Source organism: Trichechus manatus, unplaced genomic scaffold (assembly GCF_000243295.1).
Source record: "Trichechus manatus latirostris isolate Lorelei unplaced genomic scaffold, TriManLat1.0 scaffold00001, whole genome shotgun sequence".
Taxonomy (NCBI): Eukaryota; Metazoa; Chordata; class Mammalia; order Sirenia; family Trichechidae; genus Trichechus; species Trichechus manatus.
In genome coordinates this window covers 30956311-30977094 of record NW_004443937.1, presented here as the reverse complement: position 1 = coordinate 30977094, position 20784 = coordinate 30956311, and the positions used below count along the sequence as shown (strand labels likewise).

Here is a 20784-nt window from a genome sequence, read left to right as displayed (position 1 = left end):
GTGGCAGGTGTGGTGGGCGTGGCAGATGTGGCAGGCGTGATGGGCGTGGCAGGTACGGTGGGCGTGGCAGGTGTGGTGGGCGTGGCAGGTGTGGCAGGCGTGATGGGCGTGGCAGGTACGGTGGGAGTGGCAGGTGTGGTGGGCGTGGCAGATGTGGTGGGCATGATGGGCGTGGCAGGTACGGTGGGAGTGGCAGGTGTGGTGGGCGTGGCAGATGTGGCAGGTGTGGTGGGCGTGACAGGTACGGTGGGAGTGGCAGGTGTGGTGGGCATAGTGGGCTTGGTGGGTATAGCTGGAGTGATGAGGTGGTGGACACAGCCCTGCGGGTGGCATGGGGTGGCATGGGGGGGTGGTGCCCACCCGAGGCTCACCCGCTGTTGCTGCGCCTTCTGGATGGTGGTGATCTGCTGCGCCACCACAGACAGCACCTCGATATCAATGCGATTGAACTCGTCGAAGCAGGCCCAGGCCCCAGCGCTAAGGAGGCGAGAATGTTGGGTGGGTTCAGGGCCCACCTGGCACTTCCAGGGCCCCCTCTGACTCTTCTGGGGAGGAAGTCCTCAACAGCGATCTCCATCAGCTCAGCCACAGTCCACTGCCCACCAGGGTCTGAGCCTTTGACTCCTGTTATCCCACTCCTCCTCTCTACCACCCTGTAAGTCTCCTCTGGGAAGTGCCCTCCCTGGAGAGAGCACAGCCCTCCTGCCCAGCCCTGTGCCACCCTCACACCCCAGCCTCACCTGGCCAGGCCTTTGAAGAACTTGCCCATGGCCATGAAGTCCAGCTGGTCAGAGCAGTTGAACACAACTGTCTGGATGGCCAAGGCCTTGCCCAGGTCCTTGGTGGTCTCAGTTTTCCCTGTGCCAGCTGGGCCTGCTGGGGCTCCCCCAAACTTGAGGTGCAGGGCCCCAGTCAGGGTCAGGTAGCACCTACAGGAGAGAGAGGAGGTAGGTGGAGGCCACATACGCCTGAGTACTCCCCTTCCTTGAGGTTTCCAGACACAGGGAGAGCCACCTCCCTTCAGAGCCCCAGGTGTACCCTGGCTGCCACAGGTCAGGGTTGGAGCCCTCGGCCACCTTCCCAGTGCCTCCCCACCCCCACCCCACAGCCCTTCATTCCCCCGGGATGGCCAACCCGTGTCCATACTTCACTTCCCTTACTCAAAACCCAACTAGAAACCCAGCCACTAGTAAATACAGGCAGTGGGAGGGAACGGCTGGTGGCTTTAGAAGAGCACTGTTCACTTTCTAAAGGAGCCTCACCTGTCGGTGAGGGGCGTGATCACCAGCCGCCCACTGTTGCCCAGGTACTCATAGCCGTAGATGAACTCGGCATTCACGGCGCGGACGTACAGGTCGTCATTTGTCCAGTAGTACCTGCGTGGCAGGGAGATGGGCTCCTGGGTCATGGAGGTCATGGCCGGGGAGAGGGGGTTCTTTTGGGGAATGAGGGCATCAGGGCACCCTGCCCAGCTTGTCCCAGGGCCTCAAGGGCAGGGACCAGCCTATTGTTGCTGACTGTCTGCCCTGCCCCACCCCTCCTGGCAGCTGCTCTGGCGCTGGGGTGACCAGGCCAGGCCCACCCTCACCTCAGCTGTGAGATCCACTCAAAGTCATGCACGCTGATCACGTTCTCCTGTATCAGCTTGCTCACCACATCCTTGGCGTGGACCTCAATGACGATGAGTGCCGACAGCACGGCCCGCTGCATGCGTGACAGCTTCCCCCGCACCAGGGCCACCAGGTCACTGAGCTGTGGTCAGGGGGGAGGATGCTGTCAAGGGGTCACACCACAGCTAGGCTCCCTCCCTTGAACGGAGGGTGGGGTTCCATCATGAACAGGCCTCTATCCTGGGGGCCCGAGTCAGTAGGTCTGGGACGGGAGGGGAGCAAGAACCAGGAGGGAAGAGGGTGGGCAGGCTATCTGGCCACATGGGGAGTGGGCCATGCACACTCATGGCATCTGCCTCCTGGCAAGCGTGGTGCCCACCTGAGCTTTCAAGGGCCAGGTGGTAGAGCTTGGGCGAAGAGGAGAAGAAATGAGTGTGGTGAGGGGTGGTGCACAGAGCAAGGCCAGCCCCAGGTATGTGGCTCCCTCACTGACCATCGGGAGAGGGGCACCCTCAGACCCTGGTCCCTCCGCTGATGGCTGGTTGCAAGACGCTCATTTAGGGGTGTCTGACCGTCTGCTCTTTGGACCCAACCCCAGGCCTCTTCCAGGCTTGATACAGGAAAAAACTCTTTGAGGGACTGGGCTCTCCTAGGGGAGTGGGTGTATGAGCGGGGAGCAGACAATGATGCCCACCTGCCGGCCAAGCTTGGGGAAGAGCCGGCTGCCGAGGTCGCCAGCCTCCAGAGCCTCTGCCACCTCCATGGTCCAGTAGGTCTGGCACCCGGCAATGGTCACCTGGCCAGGCCAGCTCAGAACCCACTGGGTCCTGGGCATCTGGGAAGATGACAGGGCAGGGCTGACCCAGGCGGCTGCCAGCCCCGACCCTGTACCCTCTCCTCCCCTTGAATGTCATCTGTGCTACAGCCTTTTACACTCTCGGGGCTCACATCGTTAATTCCACTGTCCCTCAAAAGCAGAGAAGCCGTTAAGCCTTGGGCCTCTCAAGGGTGGGCAGAACCATCACTTCCTCAGCAGAGGAGACCTTGGAGCACAGGCCCAGGACCAGGAAATGCACAGTCCTGGGTTCAAATCCTGGCCCTGCCACCTACAAAGCACGCGCCCTTGGGCAGAAAACATCTCTGGACTACTCTGCAGGACCCTGCTGCTGGCGCGGACTAAGAGGTAATGCAAACAAAGGTCCAGCCCAGGCCTGGCACACAGCGCGTGCTCAGAGTACAACGCCAGCCATTATGATGGCTGTTAGGGGCAGGCTTCACTTTCTGCAGCGTGTGTGGAAAGGAACATTTTCAGGTTCCTCCATGAGGGGGCTTCAAGACACTCCGCCCCTAGGGACTCCAGGCCTGACCTAGAGCAGCAGCAGTCGAGGCTCACCCTGAGGATGAGGCAGGCCACCCAGCTGCAGTGCCGGGGGAGAGTGAGGTGCTGCAACCGCACCAAAAGAAAAGGGCGCCCAGTCGGAAAGGCTGTGCTTGGGTCGGGGACGGCTCACCGTGGGGTAGGCCTTGATGGCCCGCTCGATGAAGTCACGCACGCTGGCCTTCATGCTGTTCTCCACCTCCCGAAGCCAGTCCTCCACGTTGCTGGAGGGGTAGACAGAGCGGGACAGCTGCACCTCCTCACCCTCTGCCGAGTACATGTGTGTGATCTCCAGGTCCTCCTGGAACAGCAGCTGTGGGCAGGAGGAGTACGGGCGTCACCCCAGGAGGGCCCAGAGGCTCTGCCCACCACAGCCTCAGGCCACCCCTGCCTGTACCCTGCACCCGCGGGAGAAAACTCCACCTCCAGTGGCCTGGGGGCCCACCCCACCTAAGCGTCCATCTTGGCTGAGTCCTCCCTGACTGCACACGGGCAAGATGGGTCTGCCTTGTCCAGGCCTGGCCTGAAGCAGGCTCCTGGGGAAGGAGGCTGAGCCCACCCTGTGTGCCCCTCCCCCAGCCCCATGTGGGCCTGTGAGGACGAGGAGGGTCAGGAGCCTTCTGGTCTCATGCGTTTCCTGACCCAGCCAGCACCTCGGTGTGTTGAGGCCAGGGCTTCCCTGGATGAGTCGGGATCTGACGGCTCCCCAGCCCTGAGCTCTGGGTTTTGCAGCTGACCTTCCTCCCACAGGCCCCAGATACATCTCTGAGGGTCAGAAATTGCACTTGCCACCTCATTTCCCGCTCAAAGGGCTTGGGGCAAAAAAAACAAAGTGCTGTTTCTTCCTGGGGAGGTGCCTCAGCGCTCCCAGCCCCAGCCCCAGCCCCAGACCCAGCTACCCAGCTACCCGGGCAATGTTCTCGAAGCACTTGCGCAGGTGGGGCTGCACGGCCGTGGGGTCCTTTGTCTGGGACAAAATCTCCAAGAGTTCATCGTCCGACAGGAAGTAGAATCTGCCAGAGGAACAGGGGTGAGGGAGCAGGTCATGCAGGCTCCCCAGGCCCCAGAGCCACTGACATCCCTGCACCCCAGCCTAGACAGGGCACTTGTGACCCCAGCCTCACAGAGTGGGCCTAGGCCAGGTGGCGCCCACCTGGGGAAGGCGCTGCGCTTGGTCTCCAGGTACTCGCTGAGGCCCTTCTGCACCAGGTCCAGCAGCTTGTTGCAGTCCCGCAGGCTGTCCAGCAGCCTCTGGTCAGCACACACATTGATCACCTGCATGGCCGGGCCAGGGAGAGAAACTGGAAGTGAGCACAGTCCACCGAGGGAGGCAGTAAGGCGGCTCACCAAGGAGTGCTCACACTGGCCAGAGACCCTCAGCTGGGCCCAGGAATGAAGGGGGGCAGGCAAACTGACCCTGAACCAGGGGCTGTGTCCATCAGCCCTGCCAACTCCAAAGAAAAAATTCTATGGTCCGAAGAATTGGGGGCTAGACAAAGCCAAGCCGTCTGTTTCACTGCAGAACTTGTCAGGGCCTTTAAAATGCTAGCCCAGATTTGGAATCTCCAAGAGGAAAACCATCAACTGCTGTGTTTCTGGGGAGCCCACTCAGGAAGACACTGGTCAAGACCAAAGCCTCAGACTTGCCCTCCAGCCTTTCTTGTTCCAGGAGGGAAGAGAGTAGGAGGGCTCCCAACCAGGTGACTAGGGCCCTTGGTGGTCCCAGCTGCCCCCTCCCTCCCCTGTGAGCTCGCCTCCCGGTTCTCGTAGGCGTTCTTCATGATCTTCCTCCAGATCCGCTCCATCGTCTGGTAGCGCTTGCTCTCCACAGGCAGCTGCCGGTTGATGTCCTCAGAGCTGAAGATGGGCTCCAGGTAGAGCCAGGCACGCTGACAGATCAGCCACTCCTCCAGCACCTCCTGGGCAGGGGCGAGGTTGGGGTGGTGGTCCCAACTGGGCAGAACGCTGGCACCAGGGCCAGTATCTGCAGGGAAACTTCTAGATTGTGCAGTCAGCCACAGTGCTCCAGGGAACAAAGAGGCTGCAAGGATACCTGCCCTCCAGGGAAACGTCAAGTCCCCCAGGAGATGCCCAAGCCTTCAACAGAGCCAGGGGAGCTGCTCTTCCCTCAAGAGACCTGCACCCAAGGTCTCACCAGCAAGCCAGTGCTTAGAAGACCAAACCAGCCTCCTTTCCTGGGGGGACTTTGGCTCTACCACCCCGGGATTCCCTGAGGTTTACTAGGACTTTAGTTTGAGATTCCTAAAATATGTTCCGAACCATCAGTCTCAAGAGTGACCCAGCTTCAAGATAAGCCACTTCTCCCTTCTCCCGCCAAACTCCCTTTCAGGATTTGTCTTTTGTCTTCCCGTACCAATGCAGACTCATTCACTCATTCATTCTCTTCCTCATGAGATGTGGGCTCTATGTCAGGCCTGGCATCAGGAGAAACAGAGTGGAGCAGGGTGTGACCCCTGCCCTTACGGAGCCCACAGTCCACTGAGGCACCAGCTCTGCCCTGACTCACCAATGGCCCTGCATGTATGAGGGGCTCTGTAAGAGGTACGGACCATGGGTCTCCATGGGAACACCTTGGAGGAGATAGAAGGCAGGGATGGACTTCCAGGTGGAGGGAACAGAGTAGGCAAAGGAGGGAGGCCCAGCAACAGTGCTGACCATCTCCAGATGGTCCACACAGATACGCCCTCCTCACCCAGCTTCCGGCTTTCACTGGAGATTTCTTAACAGCTCCCAGGAAGGCCTCACAGAAGGGGCTATTAGAATCACACCTGCAGACCTGGCCCTGGGGCTGTCCTCCCAGGCTCTGTGGGCAGCCCCTGCCTCTGGCCTCAAGAGCCCTGGACAGGAGCAGCCCCAGTGCCCTGACCCCCTGACACTGACGTAGCTCCGAATAAGATAGGAGTGGGAGGCTCAGGGCAGGAGTAGGGGGCACTGAGGAGCCTTGGGGGCCTTGAGGGGTCCAGACCAGGAAGCTCCAGGACTGGGGGCTTGCCCCAAGCCCAGGCAGCCCTTTGGAGGCCTAGTGGCAGCTCTCATGACCCTCTTCAGTCTCATCTTTAGACCAAACACTGGCCCTATCCCCACATCCTTAACTGCCTCCTCCAGTAGCCGAGCTTCTGGATGGAGAGACCCACCCTAGTTGCCTTCCTCTGCATGGAGAGCTGGGTGCTGTGCAAACGTGGGCAAGTCACTCCACTGCTTGGAGCCTCACTGAGCCACCTTATAGAACAGAGCACGGAGTTCCTCCAGGCAGGGGGGTGGGGAGGACAGAAGAAGGAGGGCCTACCTGGGTCAGCTTCAGCTTGTTCTCCCAGGAGTTGATGCGTTGCTCGAAGGGCTTCTTATAGGGCGAGAAGGACATGCTCTGGGTCATGACTATGTGGTCGTCGAGCAGCTGCGAGGCCTCGTCCGGGCTCTTGAGGATGTAGGTTTCTGTCTCCTTGTAGGGCAGCACGTTGAACAGGATGGCTGACCACTCCTTCTCCATCTTGTCCAGCGCCTGTGGCGAGGTGGTGGGGGAGACGGTGAGTCAGTACTGGGTTCAGGGATGCCAGTGGGCAGGGAAGAACAGGCCTGGCCATGACCTTCAAAAGGGCCCCTCTGCAAATACTCTCAGATTGTCTGCTCAACAAGTCCCCCATGGGCCGTCATCTGAATTCAGGGGCTACTCTCTCTCACACACACGTGCTGCCTGGCTACAACACACATGTGCGTGCATGCTGGGAGACAGCCAAGGTGCTGGTTAGGAGGACGGGCTCTCATCCCAGCCCCGACACTTAGAGGCTGTGTGACCTTGGCCAGCTGCTGAACCTCTCTGAGCTCTACTTTGCTCATCTATGAGGATAAAGCTATCAGCTCCTTTCTGGGGATCTTGGAGAGGAGTGACTGAGGAATAGTAGTGATGGTGGACACTGCGCCAGGCACTTCATATACATCGTTCGCTCAGCAGCGTGTACCACAACCCGCAGGCCCGTCCCTGTCCTCCTGCGTGGCTGTCATTGCACGGGCTGGAGGGCAGGCTGTCAGGCCACCCACCTGCTCGATGGCGTACTCCTTGCCGGCCACCTCAGCCACCTTGCTGATGCTCTCAATGTGGTCCTGCAGGTTCATCTCGAGGCAGCGGGCGAAGGTCAGGTTGGCCTTGGGCCTGACATTGATGTTGATCTCATTTGACAGCATCTCCCAGTGCCGGTTCCGCATGCCAGGGTTGCGAAGCCCCTGGATCAGCGGGATGTATGGCTTGAACTCCTCGATGCGGGCCCGGATGTCCAAGGCCACCTCCTGGCAGGCTGCCGTGCAGGGGGAACAAGCGTGAGAGTCAGCTGGCACAGGCGGAGCAGGAGGGGCGGGCTGGCTGGGACACCTACCTGGGATGTCCTTGAACTGCTTCACGCACTTGTGCATGGTCTTGAAGGACTCGACGACATTCTTCTCCAGCTGCTCTGCATCGATGGCTGACAGGGGGTCGTTCATCCAGCTCTCGGACCAGCGCAGCCAGTCGGAGGCTGTGGTCCAGAGGTCCAGGTAGGGCTGGAACTCCTTCACCATTCGGGAGAGCTTGTCGTACTGCAGGGGCAGAAGGGCAGGGCTGGGCTGCTCGGGACACTCCCCACTCCCTCTCCATGCGGCTCCTCCTCTCATTGCTGCTCCTGCTCTCCGCCCCTGGCTGCTGCCCCCAACCCTGCCACCCTGGACCCAAACCTGGCCTCCCTTCTTCCCGCCCCACACAGGCTCAGAGCTCTGAGCGGCTGACCCTCAGACCTCCTGAGGGCCAGGGTTGGGGCACCTCCTCTCTGCAGCCTGCTCAGTCCCGTCCCCCAAATGCCAGGGCCCTGCCACCTGGCAGCTGTGTTCTGATGTGGCTGCAGGCATCAGGGACTCTTCCTTGAGCCCAGGCGGGGAGGGGTGCTCGCAGGAGGCCTACATTGGTGATGGGCGTGCCGAAGATGCGCTCGCGGTTGTTGTAGAGTGTCGCCAGCTGCTGGCAGTCCTTCAGCTGCTTCTTGACACGCCGCACCTCGTTGGCGACCTCGTGTGCCCGCGCAATCTCCACATGGGTGGAGAAGCCAGCTACCACCAGCTGTGGGCCAAGGAGCAAGGGACCAGATCCTCTGCAGCCCTCTACCCATGCCCCCACGTCCCTGCACACACACCCAGGGACCCAGGTCCTCAGGGCATCGCCTCTTCCCAGTTCCGAGGGGTCAACGCTCTCCTGGAGTGAGCAGGTTCCTGGCCCACCACAGGCAGGCGACCATCCCCGTGGTAAAGTGGCGAGGTCAGAGGGAGGCCCGAGGCCCTGAACACTGTGCCTACTGCACATGGAGGCCCCAAGGACACAACTGAAGTGTTGGGGCTCTTTGCTTCTCTGAATTTTCCTGGTGCTTGCTGCCTTTCAGCTCATTCATTCTATTTGCCCGTCAGGTATTTACACAGCTCCTCCTGGATGCAGGAAGAAGCCAGGCCATGGAGAACTTGGGGCGGAGGGAGCACAGCACAGAGCCCTCAGCCAAGCCCCACCTGCAGCCCTTCCAGCTTCTCCTGGAAGTTGTTCTGATCCATGATCTGGATTTTGCGGAACTTCTCCTCGTCCTCAGTGTGCTGCTGCCGCACCATCTCTATCTGCCCGAGGATCTTAGACGGCCAGTTGCTGGCTGCCCACCTGACCGGGACAGGGTGAGGGTTGGGGGAGACACCACAGCTCAGAGTTTAGGAATCCAGGCGGAGCCAGCTAGGCTGGGCAATGAAAGCAAATGTGAGCTGGGAGGTGGTCTCCACCCTGCTCTCCCTGCCCTGCCCTGCAGAGCTGTGGTCACTGTCCAGTGAGATGCTGATCCAAATAGGCCCAGTGCAGTGATGGGGGGGGGGTCCAGAAATGAGAGGAGTGTAGTGATGGGCGGGGGGCTCCAGAAATGAGAGGAGTGCAGTGATGGGCAGGGGGCTCCAGAAATGAGAGGAGAGGTGCTGAGTACTCCTCTTAAGCCCAGGGTCCCAAGGAACCTGGACCTCAGGTGCAGCAAAGCAATGGCCCCCAGTCTGCCTTTCCTTGGTGAGCAGCCAGGGCCACCAGGACAGCTTCTTCCTATCAGACCAAACCCCTTTGCCTGGTGGTCATGGCGATCTGTGGAATTCAGAAGCCTGCAGCTCACCTGGGGGTGCTGAGCCTGGAGGAGGCCTGCCCCATGAGTACCAGGATGCCCTGTCAAGCCAGTGCCGGGGGTTCCTGGGCAGAGGCCCCAGGACAATGCAGACCTCTCCCAGGTTCTGACTCTCCTGGTGGCACCCCCAGTCTGTGAGGATGATGCAGGGCTGGGCCAGGGTCTCTGTGGCCTCAGTAAGGCTTCGCTCAATGGGGCCCCTGGAGCCGTTCCCTACAAGTGGGGACAAGTGTCCCTCCCCAGGGACTGCCCACCAGGTTGGGAGTGTCTCAGTGCTCCCAAGGACCCCAAAAAGTCCCAACTATAAACAAAGGGTCCTAGGCTTGGGGTGAACACGTGTGTGTCGGGCTGACAACGGGACAGAGACAGCGTGAGTAGGGAGAGCAGCAGGGTCCCAAGCCCAGGAGGCCCGAGTGCCCTGGCTGCGTGTGGAGCCCAGGCCTCGGGCACCTTGGCATTTCTGGTGTGACAGCGGTACAGTTTGCGGCAGCCAGGAAGGTTGGGAGCCCCTGTGGCCAGCACCTCCTCCCCTATCTCCTGCTGTCCACCCACACACCCGGTGAGGAGACCGAGCTCCCACTCACTTGTCGTTGAAGTCGTCTGCGCTGAGGTTGTACAAGAACTCATCCATGACCTGGTAGTCGTCCATGACCTTCACGATCCGCTCCTGCAGACAGGTGGTGATGAGAAGTGCAGGTGGGGGTGACTGGGACCAGGCTCCCCAGAGTGGCCAGGTCCTGGGGAGAGGCTGCTCTCCTCCAGAGATTGGAGGGCTGGGGCAGGGGAGGAGGCAAGCGATGCAAGACCAGCATTGGGCTCTGGGCTTCAAGGGCCATGCCTGCCACACTCCCAACCTACAGACACCACAGCTCTGAACCTCTAAACCCCCCAGCCCCATAACCCCCTGAAACCCACCTGTGCCCTGTGTATCCACCTCACCTCCAGTTCTCTGGCTCCTGATCTCCAAGTCCCTGAACAGCAGCCCCGGCCCCCAGCCCCCAGCCCCCATGTGCCCGCCTCACCTCCAGCCCCACCAGCTGCTCCGGGATGCCCTTCATCCACTCGCGCAGCTCAGCTAGCTCCTCGATGCTGTTGGGCTTCTCGTAGATCTTGCGGCTGATGCTACGGAAGTCCTCACAGATCTGGCAGGGGGAGGCGGGCGCTGGGGGGCAGTGTGCCCCTCCCTAGCCTCCCTCAGACCTGCTCTGCTTCCTTGATCCTGGGGTCTCCCCACTCCACCACAATCTGTGGTGCTTTCCTGCCACTGCATGGCTCACTAGGAGCTGAGGCCCGACGGTGTGGCAGGATCGTCACCGGGCACATGTCATCCCCCTCCCCCACAGCCTCCTCTGGCCTCCCCAACACACCCACGGGACTTCTGAGGTTACACTTGCACACCCTGCGCTCCATGCAATGATCCATCACGGGTCATCCTCCCTGAGGGGTTTCCATGTCTCTACAACTCTGGGGAAGGAGGTAGCACCACTCCCTTCCTGGGACCTCCCATATGGGATAGCTCCCTTAGACAGACAGGGGTCAGGGCAGGGTGACTTCTGGTTTCTTCCATTGGTCCATGGTCTACAGACATCCCCTAGCCCTGACTGGGAGCATCTTACTAGCAGGTATACCCCACGTACGCGAGGGTGCACGTGTGCTGCATGTTCCTTGGGGCCAGGCAAACAGGCACTTACAGCGTCCACCTCCTTGTGCAGGTTCTTGGCCAGGATGTCCAGCATGGAAGTGGCCAGGGCCTTTCGTTTCTTGGACAGGCTCTGCTTGACATTGTCAACGTTGATGAAGTAAGGCCCAATGATAAGGCTGCTGGGCAGCGAGTTGTCCAGGATATCTTTCTCCTGAAGGTGGGTGAGCACCACCTCCCGCACCTCCTGTGCCGACGGGCACTGTGTCTGGTAGGCCCTGGGAACCACAGAACACATGAGGGAGCAGAGGATGGTGAGGAGGATGGGTGAGGAGTCACATGCACACACAGACACACACAGATGGTGCACACGCACACACTTGAGGAAGGTGCTGATGTCATGGTTGTGCAGCTCCAGGTACTTTCTGTACTCCTTGGCATAGGCCTGCAGTGGGATCATGGCCTTGCGCATGGCGTTGGCGATGACAGCCCGGAGCTCCTCCACCAGTGGCTCATGCAGCCCCACCGACTCCAGCAGGGGGTCACCGCTGATGAAGAGGTCCTCCATCACCATCTTCAAGAAGGAAGCAGAGGGGAAGGGCAGCTGGATGAGCCCTGGGGCAGACGGGCAGAGGGGTTGGAGACAGGGAGTCTTTGCAAACGAATGGGGAGATGAGCGCCAGGATGTGATCCAAGACCAAGTGGGTGGCAGTGTGGCCAAGGGCAGAGAGCACAGTGTGGCGGTGGGGGAGGGGTTTGCTGTGGTGTCTCTTAGTGGGGACGGTGGACCAATACAGGGCAGGACCCCACTGTGAGGCACACCGAGGGGCAGCATCTTCCTCTGCTTGTGCGTGACTCAGCCCAGTGCCAAGGGGAGGAGCAGAAGGGGCAACCAAGTCACTGATGGCTCTGATTGACCAGCAAGGGAGACAAGAGGTGGCTTAAGTCATTCGAGGCGCTTGGGCCCGAGGGAGCGGACTGTAGGCAGCTGGGAGTGTGCGCAGCTGTGGTGACAAGTGGGGACTTTTGACAAGAGAGTCTGTGTGTAGTGGTCAACCTGTGGCCACCTCTTGAGATAGAGCGAAAGGCCAGTAGCTGGGCAGGATCAACAGGCTGGCACTGGAGTCAGGCCAGGGCAGAAGTGGTAGAGCGAGTCCAGGATGGATTGCAGGTCTGACACTCAGCAGCTATGTGGCCTTAGGCTGATGACTAAACTTCTCCAAGCCTCATCGACACAATAGGGGTGTTAATAGTTCTCACTGTAGATTATGGTGAGGGTTAAATGAGATACTCAAGAGTTAAAGAGCTGAGCACACTGCCTACCACGGCAGGAGGCGGTGCTAAGGTTTAACTGCTCTAATACTTGGGGTAGCACTCCGCTAGTGTAGCCCCTAGCAGCCCCCGGCAGCTGGCCCTGCCCCAGCGGCAGTGGGTACCTTTTCCAGCTGGGGCACGGCGTGGGTGGCCAGGATGCCCTTGTCAAAGAGGTTGAGCAGTGCTGTCTCAAAGTGTTCCGGTGGCGTGCTGTAGTGCACCCCCGAGCTGTCCAGCACCAGGTCCACGATGAACAGCGGGTTCTTCCGGGGCCTGCAGGGGCAATAGTGGTGCTGACCGTGGGCCGGCCAGGGGCTTGAGGAAGCCTGTGTGCAGGAGGCCCAGCCTTCTGACCTTCCTGCTGCTGCCATGGCTCTTGAGTTTCTCCATGCATGACATGTGTCTCCTCTTTTCCCCAGAAGCCTCCAAGTCACCAGAGAGAAAAGAACCCAGACCAGCCACACAGGATCCTAAGCTCCTGCCATGTGCCCAGAGGCCTGCAGGCCCTACAGAGAGGAAGGACCCTACCATTGGCCTGAGGTCCTCGGGGCAGGTCGGCTAGGCCCTAGGTGCTTGTGGCCCCACACTCTCCCTGGGGACCCATCCATCCTTGGCTTCAAAAGCCAGAGACATTTTTACAACCCTCAAACTTGACCCTGGCTGCGGCCTCACCTGCCACCCCTGGCCAGCCAGCCACCCTCCCAGACCCCTGATGGGCATCTCAAACATTCCCTGTTCACCACGATGCCTAATCTCCCACTCCCACCAGCTCCTCCCCAGGGCTCAGTGCTCAGGGGCAGACTCTGGGAGTCACCCCTGAATCTTCCCTTCCTCTCCTCTCCCACAAACCCTCTTGCAGCCAGGCCCCGAATCTGCCCCTTCTCTGCCCCACCAAGTCCAAGCTCCCATCACCCGTCACCTAGACGATAATAGCAAGGGCCTCGGTCTGACTTCTCCTCTGCCTCACTTGTTCCCCCAAATCCAGACTACCTTTATGGAATGTAAATCAGATGGCATTTGTGACTCCCCTCGGATGGCCTCTGACCCCAGACCACAGCCCCAGGAAGCTTGCGTGATCCCTGCCGACCTCTCCCACTTCACCCTGACCCTCCTTCCTGCCCTCCCTGGACTCCGGCCACACCACTGCCCTTTCCTTCCATGAAGGCCCAGGCCTCTCTCCCCTCACTGTCTCTACACAGGTTGGTCTCACGCTGAGTGCCCCTCATCTCACAGTTGGTTTCTTCTCACGTCTCAGATCTCAGCTCAGATGCCACCTTGACTCCCTGCAGAGGCCCACCCCCACCAGTGTCTATCACACCCCAGCCAGAACTGGGGTGACTGTGTCTATTTAGCTGTTTACCTGCTGGCTGGCTGCCTCCCCTGTGGGAACAGGGGCCATTCTCTCCTGCTCCCCTAGAACCATGCCTGGTGCAGCTACGTGCTCAACAAATATTTCTCAATGATGGAAAAATTGGGGAACAGACAAAGCTGATGGCTGAGCAAACATCATTAACATAGGTTAGCGTCACTAACCCGTACACGTAAAGAATGTTGAAACGGCAAGTGTTTTGTTACATATATATTCTGTGGTTGTTGTTGGGTGCTGTGTAATCAATTTTGACTAATAGCGACCCATTGAAAAAATCAAGAAAAGAACTATTTCTTGACCAAGTGCTTCGGTGATCGAGTAAATGAAGCCACCAGGAGAAACATCAGCCAGGGCTGGTTGGATGGTCCCCAGCAGCCTGGGGGAGCCAGGCCTTCTCTGCTCTCTGGAGCCTGTCAGGGCTCGGTCCCCTGGCCCAGGTCCCCTGACCCCATCCACCCTAGCCCCTGGGGCCTGGCAAGGAAGGGTTCTGGTGCCAACGGGAGCCCCACCCGGCTGGGCCCCACCTGTAGGGGCTGTTGACAAAGTCTTCGCCCCAGACCATGTCGTCGGTGCAGTCGAGCACGCTGCAGCAGGCGTCACTGATGAAGTGCGAGAAGCTGGTCAGAGAGTCCTGCACCAGGAAGCGCAGTGTGTCCTGCAGCATGTACTTGATCAGCTCCATCAGCTTGCGCAGCTTCGACATGAGGTACACCTCCCAGTGGGTCTCGTAGAGGTTGTACCAGCCCTTGCTCATGTCCCGCAGGCTGCTGCGCACGGCCACCTTGAGCGTGCTGATCCAGGTGTCCTTGAGGAACATCTGCACCTGGGGTAGCCACAGGTGTCATCGTGCGGTCACCCTGGGGACCCACTGCCCACCGCCACCATGCTCTGGGAGGCCTCAGGTCGCATCTGAAACTTACTGCCAGGCCCGGCTGACCGACACCCTCATGTGACCTGGGGTCCCAGGGTTGCTCAGGGGAGGGAGGGAGGGGCAGGAGAAGCAGGAGGACAGACTGGAACAGAGCCAGGGCTCTCCCCCAGCCAAGGGAGAGAGAGACAGAGCCACAGACGGCAAGACAGAGAGACGGAGAGACAGAAAACAAGACAGAAAGAGAGACAGAGAGGCAGAGACACAGACAGAGGATGAGGCTGACAGAGGGGGCTTTTCTCCTGGGCCATCTGTCTTCCCACCAGCCTGCCCCGCACCTCCCTCACACCCCAATCCTCAGTCATATATGGGGTACATGGAATTACTTCTCCCTGTAACAAAACAAAGGCCCTGCTTCTGAGACAACCAGGGTCAGTATGAAAAGTGACTGGAAAGGGAGCCCACCCTGTCACCCTTGGCCCCCACCCGAGGCCCCCACACTGTGCCGGAAAAGGCCGAGGCCTGATTTTAGGTGGAACAGTGCTCACAGCCTCGCCTCGTGGCCATCCACCCAGACCTCCCCGGAGCCCGCCAGCGCCCGCCCTCCATGCCTGATGCAGGCACCTGGGAGAAGGTCTGTGACTGGATCTGCTCAAACTCCTCCAGGCGGCTGTACTTGGAAAGGGTCGAATGGAACAGGGACATGGCGGTCACTTTGTTGCACTCGGCCCGCACCTTGCTGAGGGCCGTGATGACCTCCGGCCGCGTGAGCAAGGACACAAAGGTGAAGTCCTCTTTCTGCTCCTGGAAAGGGTACTCGGGGACAGACACCAGCCCTGCAGGGTGGGGGCCGAGGACCAGCGTCAGACCCACCTGGGACTCCCTGGGGGTCACAACAACCTACAGGGAAGAGACACCTGTGTCCCCAGCATCTCTCTTTGCCACCAGCCTCCCCAAGTAGCCTCAAAGCCCAGCAATGAGAAGCCTGTTTCGGGATGACTAAACAAATTCCCTCGCAGCCCCCTCTGGGTCACAGACACCTTTGAGGAGTGGGTGACAGCTGCAGCCCCTCCCATCTACTTCACACCCACTCCACAACCCCAAAGGCCCACCTGGGGCCTGCCCTGGAGGATCAAGAAAGGAAGATGTAGGCACCAGGGCCCTCTGGATGCCCAGCGCCCTTGGCTCACCCCACTTTCTGGGCACATCACACATGCAGAGGCTGGGTCCGGGCAACAAAATTAGCAGGGACTGGTGAGCTCAAGACCACATGGGGCCACAGTGAGGCCAAGGCTGCTCTCGCTAGTGGAGCAGGAAGGGCTCAGTGGCCCCAGGTCCCATAATCGGAGGCGCTTTGCGTCTACTTTTGAAAGACTGCTTTCCCAGTACACAGTTATCTTCCTACTTCTGCACTACTCAGTCTGTTTTTTAAGAGTTCTCTAGGCAGCTGGGAAGAGACGATGCTGGGGACGGGGGAGGTGTGGGTGAGTGTCGGGTTTATGATGGCTACAGGGGCAGGTCAGACCATCCGCGGAGGTCCTGTCCTCATCCGACGACCCTCACCTTTCTCAGGCACCTTCTCCTCCTCCTTCTTGGGCAGGGTCACGTAGAAGAAGGTGTCAGGCTTGGAGGAGACGATTTGATCAAAGTTGATCTTGTTCATGCTGCGCTCGTAGTCCAGGCTCACTTCTCTGGCGAGATTGCTGAGGTGCTCCAGAACCCTGTCCAGTGGGGACGGGGAAGGGGAGTCAGGGGGCTCCAACGTCCTGCCACCTCCACACTGCAAGCCGGCTAGGGTCCTGGCTCTGTTCTGGCAGGGGCCTGGGGACACGAGTTTAGGGGTTTCCCCTCTAGATCCACAGGCAGAACCCCCACCTAGCCCATGAGCCACTAACCTCCATCACCCTTGTCCCTTGCCTCTCGTTCACGCCACCCCTCCCCCCCATTGCATCAGTCCCTGAGTCCTGCCCATTTTGCTCCCCACGTCTCAACATCACCCCACTGCAGGCCCCGCTCCCTGCCCAGTCCCCTCCCTTCTACCCCTGCACACTCCAATCCACTTCCCACAACACTCAAATCTGATCACGTCCTTCTCTTGCTTAAAATTTGTCCCTGGGTCCTCTGGATACTCAGGTAAAGGCCAACTTTCTTCTGTGGCCCAAGAAGCCCTTCCATCTACCCTGGCCCCTCCCGCCCTCGTCTCAGGCCACTCTTCCTGTTCCCCCAGCTCCAGCAGCAGGGAGCCCCTCTGGGTCCCTGGGAGCACATGTTCTTGCTCACCTCAGAGCCTCTACACACGATGGTCCCTCTGGTGGCCACACACTTAGCCACCCAGCCCCCACTTCAGCCTGACCAGCCTGCCCCTCCCTCGGGGCAAATTTCACTCCTCTGGATGAGGGCAGGCCTCATTTATGCTCCCAAAGCGCTTCCTGTCCCAACACTCCTGACACTCTAGCTCAGTATGGCCTAAAAATCTCCTCACATCCCTTATTACCTGGAAAAGATTGTTTCTCACCTTCTCGCCAACCCCACAGTTGGCTCTCCTACTTCGGGCAATAACGGTCTCATATTTCTCCCAGAAGTCAGAAGCCATCAGACAGGAGCCACCCACAGTCCCACTCCCAAATCTGCCGGCCCACCTGAGACCACATCTGTTTTCCCCACTTCCCTCCACCACTGGAGAAGGTGTGCCCTGCTCCTAGGAAGAGCCTCCCAAGTCCTCCCTTCATGCCAGGCCCACCTGTTCCTCCTTCTCAGTCACCTCAGTCTCTTTCTCCTTCCCTCCCAGCTCTCTCCTAGTAGCCCACACACACACGCTGGCATCTCCCATCATTAGGAACAGTCCCTTGACCTCACTCCCTCCAGTCACTGCTCCATCTCTTTGCAGCAAACCAGGAGAGGGGCTTAAGGGTATGCTCTTGGCTTCTTCACCTCCTGTTCTCTCCTCCTCACTGAAGCTGCTCCAGCTGAGGTCACCAACAACCCCACATTATCCAACCCAGCAGTCACTGCTTTGCCTCATCTAACCCAACTGTCAGAGATGTGAGATGGTGGCTCTCTCCTCCCTTCTTGCACCTGTTTCCTCAGAGAGTTTCTGGGACAACCCCTCGTGGTGGAGCTCCCTCTGACGGTAAGCAGTTTAGGAATGGGGACATGACCCAGCTCTGATCAATGCTTGATGCAGAGATATAAAAGTCAAGCCCCTTTGTCTTGTCTCCTGCAGGACAAATCCTGTGGTGCTGTTCATGCTCCAGAGTTCCTCATGGGATAAGGCTGACGCTATTCTTCTCCTAAAAACCACATCTTTGTCTAGTTACTTCCTCTATCATATCCTGCTTCCTTCACTCCCTGAGAGAACCTCATCAATAAATCAGGTACACCAGAACCCCCAAATCCGGCTGCTTTGAGGGGACCCTGTCTAAGACAGGACCCAATGTACCCCATACCCTCCTGTGCTCCTGCCTGAAGACAAAGCCAGCATACACCGCAGAGCTCTGATGTACCAAGCCTGGGACCATCGCACAGCAGATGTCTTGCTATAGGTAAAGCAATGCATTTCCCTGCTGTCGAAGCCAGTCTGGACCCAGCATCTTTGTTACTCACAGCCAAAGATATTCCAAGTAACACAAAACTCAAGAAATGGAATTCTAGCTGCCAAGTAATGGTGGCCACATTAATTCAAATCTCCCAGCATACTCTCCAAAAATCACAATAGTAAACTAAAGAGAAACCGGAAGAACCAATAAAACTATCCAAACCAATACCTTTAGCAGGACTAGAGTCAACAGAATTCCCACACCTTAAATTACCTGTAAGTAGGAAAATAAACAGTAACTCTCAGCAAGCTCTCTCTCACACTCCTGTCACAAGCCTTCATGGAGAGCAAGGGCAGTGTGAGACACATTGTGCAGAAGGGGGGAGTAGTGGTAACCCTAAGATTGATCTAAAGTCCTGCCAGGAGGACAAAGGCCACCCTAACTTCAAAAATACTGAAAAAGAGTCCTGCTAAATCAGAGGACTTTCTGCAAAAAGGGGGACTAAAAAGCCCATGCAGTTTAAGGTAGCATTCTTTGAAAGGCATTGCTTAAGGGAAAGACGGTAAAAGAAGAGAAGCCCGCTGGAGATTAGAGGGTGGTGGGAAAAGAAGCAAACAAGAAAATGTAGGCTCCTGCAAAAGACGAGAGAATCGAAAAATTGGAGGACACACAACTCTTAGTAGCGCATGCAGGAGGGTATCCACGCGCGTGCACGAGCACATACTCACACACACAAATAATTTGCTATACTGACAGAAGAGGGCGCCCTTGAACTAGGAATCTTGTAAACCACCCAAATTCATAAAATAAATAGGTAAAAGCAGACCATAGCTATATAAAGACACTATAAGGAAAAAATAACAACACCTTGTTCTTGTTGTTGTTGTTAGTTGCCATTTAGTCAATTCCGACTTACGGTGACCCCAAGCGTGTAACGTAGAACTGTACTTCATACGGTTTTCAAGGCTGTGAACTTTCAGACGCGGATTGCCAGGCCTTACTTCTGAGGCATCTCTGGGTAGGTTTGAGCCATCATCCTTTCAGTCAGTAGTGTAGCACTTAACCACTCGTGCCGCCCAGGGACACACACATTAAATGATGAAAATTCCCATCCAACTCCACGCCCCCCGAGAAAAAGACACAAGGTCAAAACAGAAGAAAACTGTAATACGAAACTTCAGACTAAACTAATATCCTCAGACAAGCATTGGGACATATGGAAAACCATCCTGAATCAGAAATTCACAAATAAAAAAACATAAATGAACAAAAAAATGGAATAAAAGAAAAGAGAGTTAATTGAACTCAGGGAAGAAAAAGACAAAGTTATCTCAGGAATAAACGGAGGTGCTCAAAGGAGAATACAGACAAATAAAAGGCATTGAATAAAGACAGGAATACCACTAACAGAATGAAAATGAGAGAAACAAAGAACTAAAACAGCCCGAGAGAAAGTGCTTGAATTGGAAGATAGACAAAGAAGAAGCACATATGTACAAATAATTGGGACCCTTGATGAAGGAAAACTAAACAGAACTAATATTTAAAACTATAATTCAAGAAAATTCCCAAAAATAAAAGAATACTTGAATCTACATGTTTCAAAGGCCCCTTGGGTACTTGAGAAAACAGACTCCTGACTCAAAATCATCAACCCTGAGACATATCTAGGCAAAACAATTAGATATTGAAGATTAAAAAAAAAAAAAAAAATCCAGAAGGCCTCCAAGCAAAATTATCAAATTCTATAAAAGGGAAGGGGAATAAGACTGGCACCAGACTTCTCAAAAGCAACATACAAAGAAAGGCAATCATAGAGCAACCTTAAAAAAAAACTCAAGGAAAGGAAGTATGAACCAAGAATTTCATATCCAGCCAAACTATCCTTCAAGTTTTACACAGGTAAGAATTCTAGACTTCTATACCCTTGAGACATTCATAAGGAATCTAGCAGAAGAAGAACTTCATCCAACCAAGAGATGAGTGGAAAAACTTCAGAAAAAATATTGAGATGCTTAATATATTTAATTGTAGATTTAAGACCAAAATAAAGGTAGAGATAACAATAGAAGACTATAATGTTAAAATATTAAGTAGAAAAAATGCAACTAAAAAAGGAAGGAGAAGGGAAAGAGGAAAGTAGAATCATATCAAAGACTGTTGCATAAGAAACAGAAGGGAGTTAGAGGCATGGTGCTTACCTTGCTTACTAGATCATCTGTAGTGAACAATTTCACATTGTTTCACCACACCAAAGATTCTGCTTCTAGGTATAGCTGGCATTTGTCTCTCTCCCAACCCACTGCACCTTCCTATAGAATTAATGCCTCTTCGAATTTACAATTCTTGACAGGGGTGGATGGCCCAGTAAACCAGGTAAACACTGGCTTACTTGTGCTTACTTACTTATCTGTAGTGAACAATTTCACATGAGTTTCACTACAGATTAGTAAGTAAACACAAGTAAATCCCTGCTTACAGATGTGGCAAAACCCATGTGAAATTGTTCGCTACAGATTAGTAAATAAGCACAAGCAAGCCCGTGCTTACCTTGCTTATTGGATAATCTGCCCCTGGTTAGAGGTTACCATTAAAAACTGAAAAACCAGATATTAAAGGGTTAAATGGGAAAGTAGAGGATAAGGGGCCCTTTAAAAGCTATAAGCACAAAAGAAAACACTAAAATCAAGGTACCAAACAGCAACAAAAAAAAACCCATTCCATCGAGTCGATTCCGACTCATAGCGACCCTATAGGACAGAGTAGAACTCCCCCATAGGGTTTCCAAGGAGCGGCTGGTGGATTCAAACTGCTGACCTTTTGGTTAGCAGCTGAGCTCTTAACCACTGTGCCACCAGGGCTCCAAAGAAGACACAGACATCATAATTAATAAG

General features: G+C 56.6%; 1 protein-coding gene across 1 annotated transcript in view; it reads right to left on the bottom strand.

The window, feature by feature from the left end:
* Positions 1 to 20784, bottom strand: part of DNAH1 (dynein axonemal heavy chain 1) — a 79743-nt gene that overhangs the window by 43819 nt on the left and 15140 nt on the right. Inside the window, exons 8-29 of the mRNA XM_012557431.2 lie at positions 15918 to 16075; positions 14979 to 15190; positions 14011 to 14309; positions 12240 to 12390; positions 11184 to 11377; positions 10856 to 11081; positions 10187 to 10306; positions 9749 to 9831; positions 8527 to 8668; positions 7934 to 8089; positions 7377 to 7575; positions 7045 to 7298; positions 6296 to 6508; positions 4743 to 4907; positions 4142 to 4263; positions 3896 to 4001; positions 3122 to 3301; positions 2305 to 2445; positions 1589 to 1752; positions 1263 to 1376; positions 741 to 929; positions 372 to 477 (exon numbers count right to left, since the gene is read on the bottom strand). Coding sequence (XP_012412885.2) covers positions 372 to 477; positions 741 to 929; positions 1263 to 1376; positions 1589 to 1752; positions 2305 to 2445; positions 3122 to 3301; positions 3896 to 4001; positions 4142 to 4263; positions 4743 to 4907; positions 6296 to 6508; positions 7045 to 7298; positions 7377 to 7575; positions 7934 to 8089; positions 8527 to 8668; positions 9749 to 9831; positions 10187 to 10306; positions 10856 to 11081; positions 11184 to 11377; positions 12240 to 12390; positions 14011 to 14309; positions 14979 to 15190; positions 15918 to 16075 — 3694 coding nt within the window. The remainder of the gene's footprint in view (positions 1 to 371; positions 478 to 740; positions 930 to 1262; positions 1377 to 1588; positions 1753 to 2304; positions 2446 to 3121; positions 3302 to 3895; positions 4002 to 4141; positions 4264 to 4742; positions 4908 to 6295; positions 6509 to 7044; positions 7299 to 7376; positions 7576 to 7933; positions 8090 to 8526; positions 8669 to 9748; positions 9832 to 10186; positions 10307 to 10855; positions 11082 to 11183; positions 11378 to 12239; positions 12391 to 14010; positions 14310 to 14978; positions 15191 to 15917; positions 16076 to 20784) is intronic.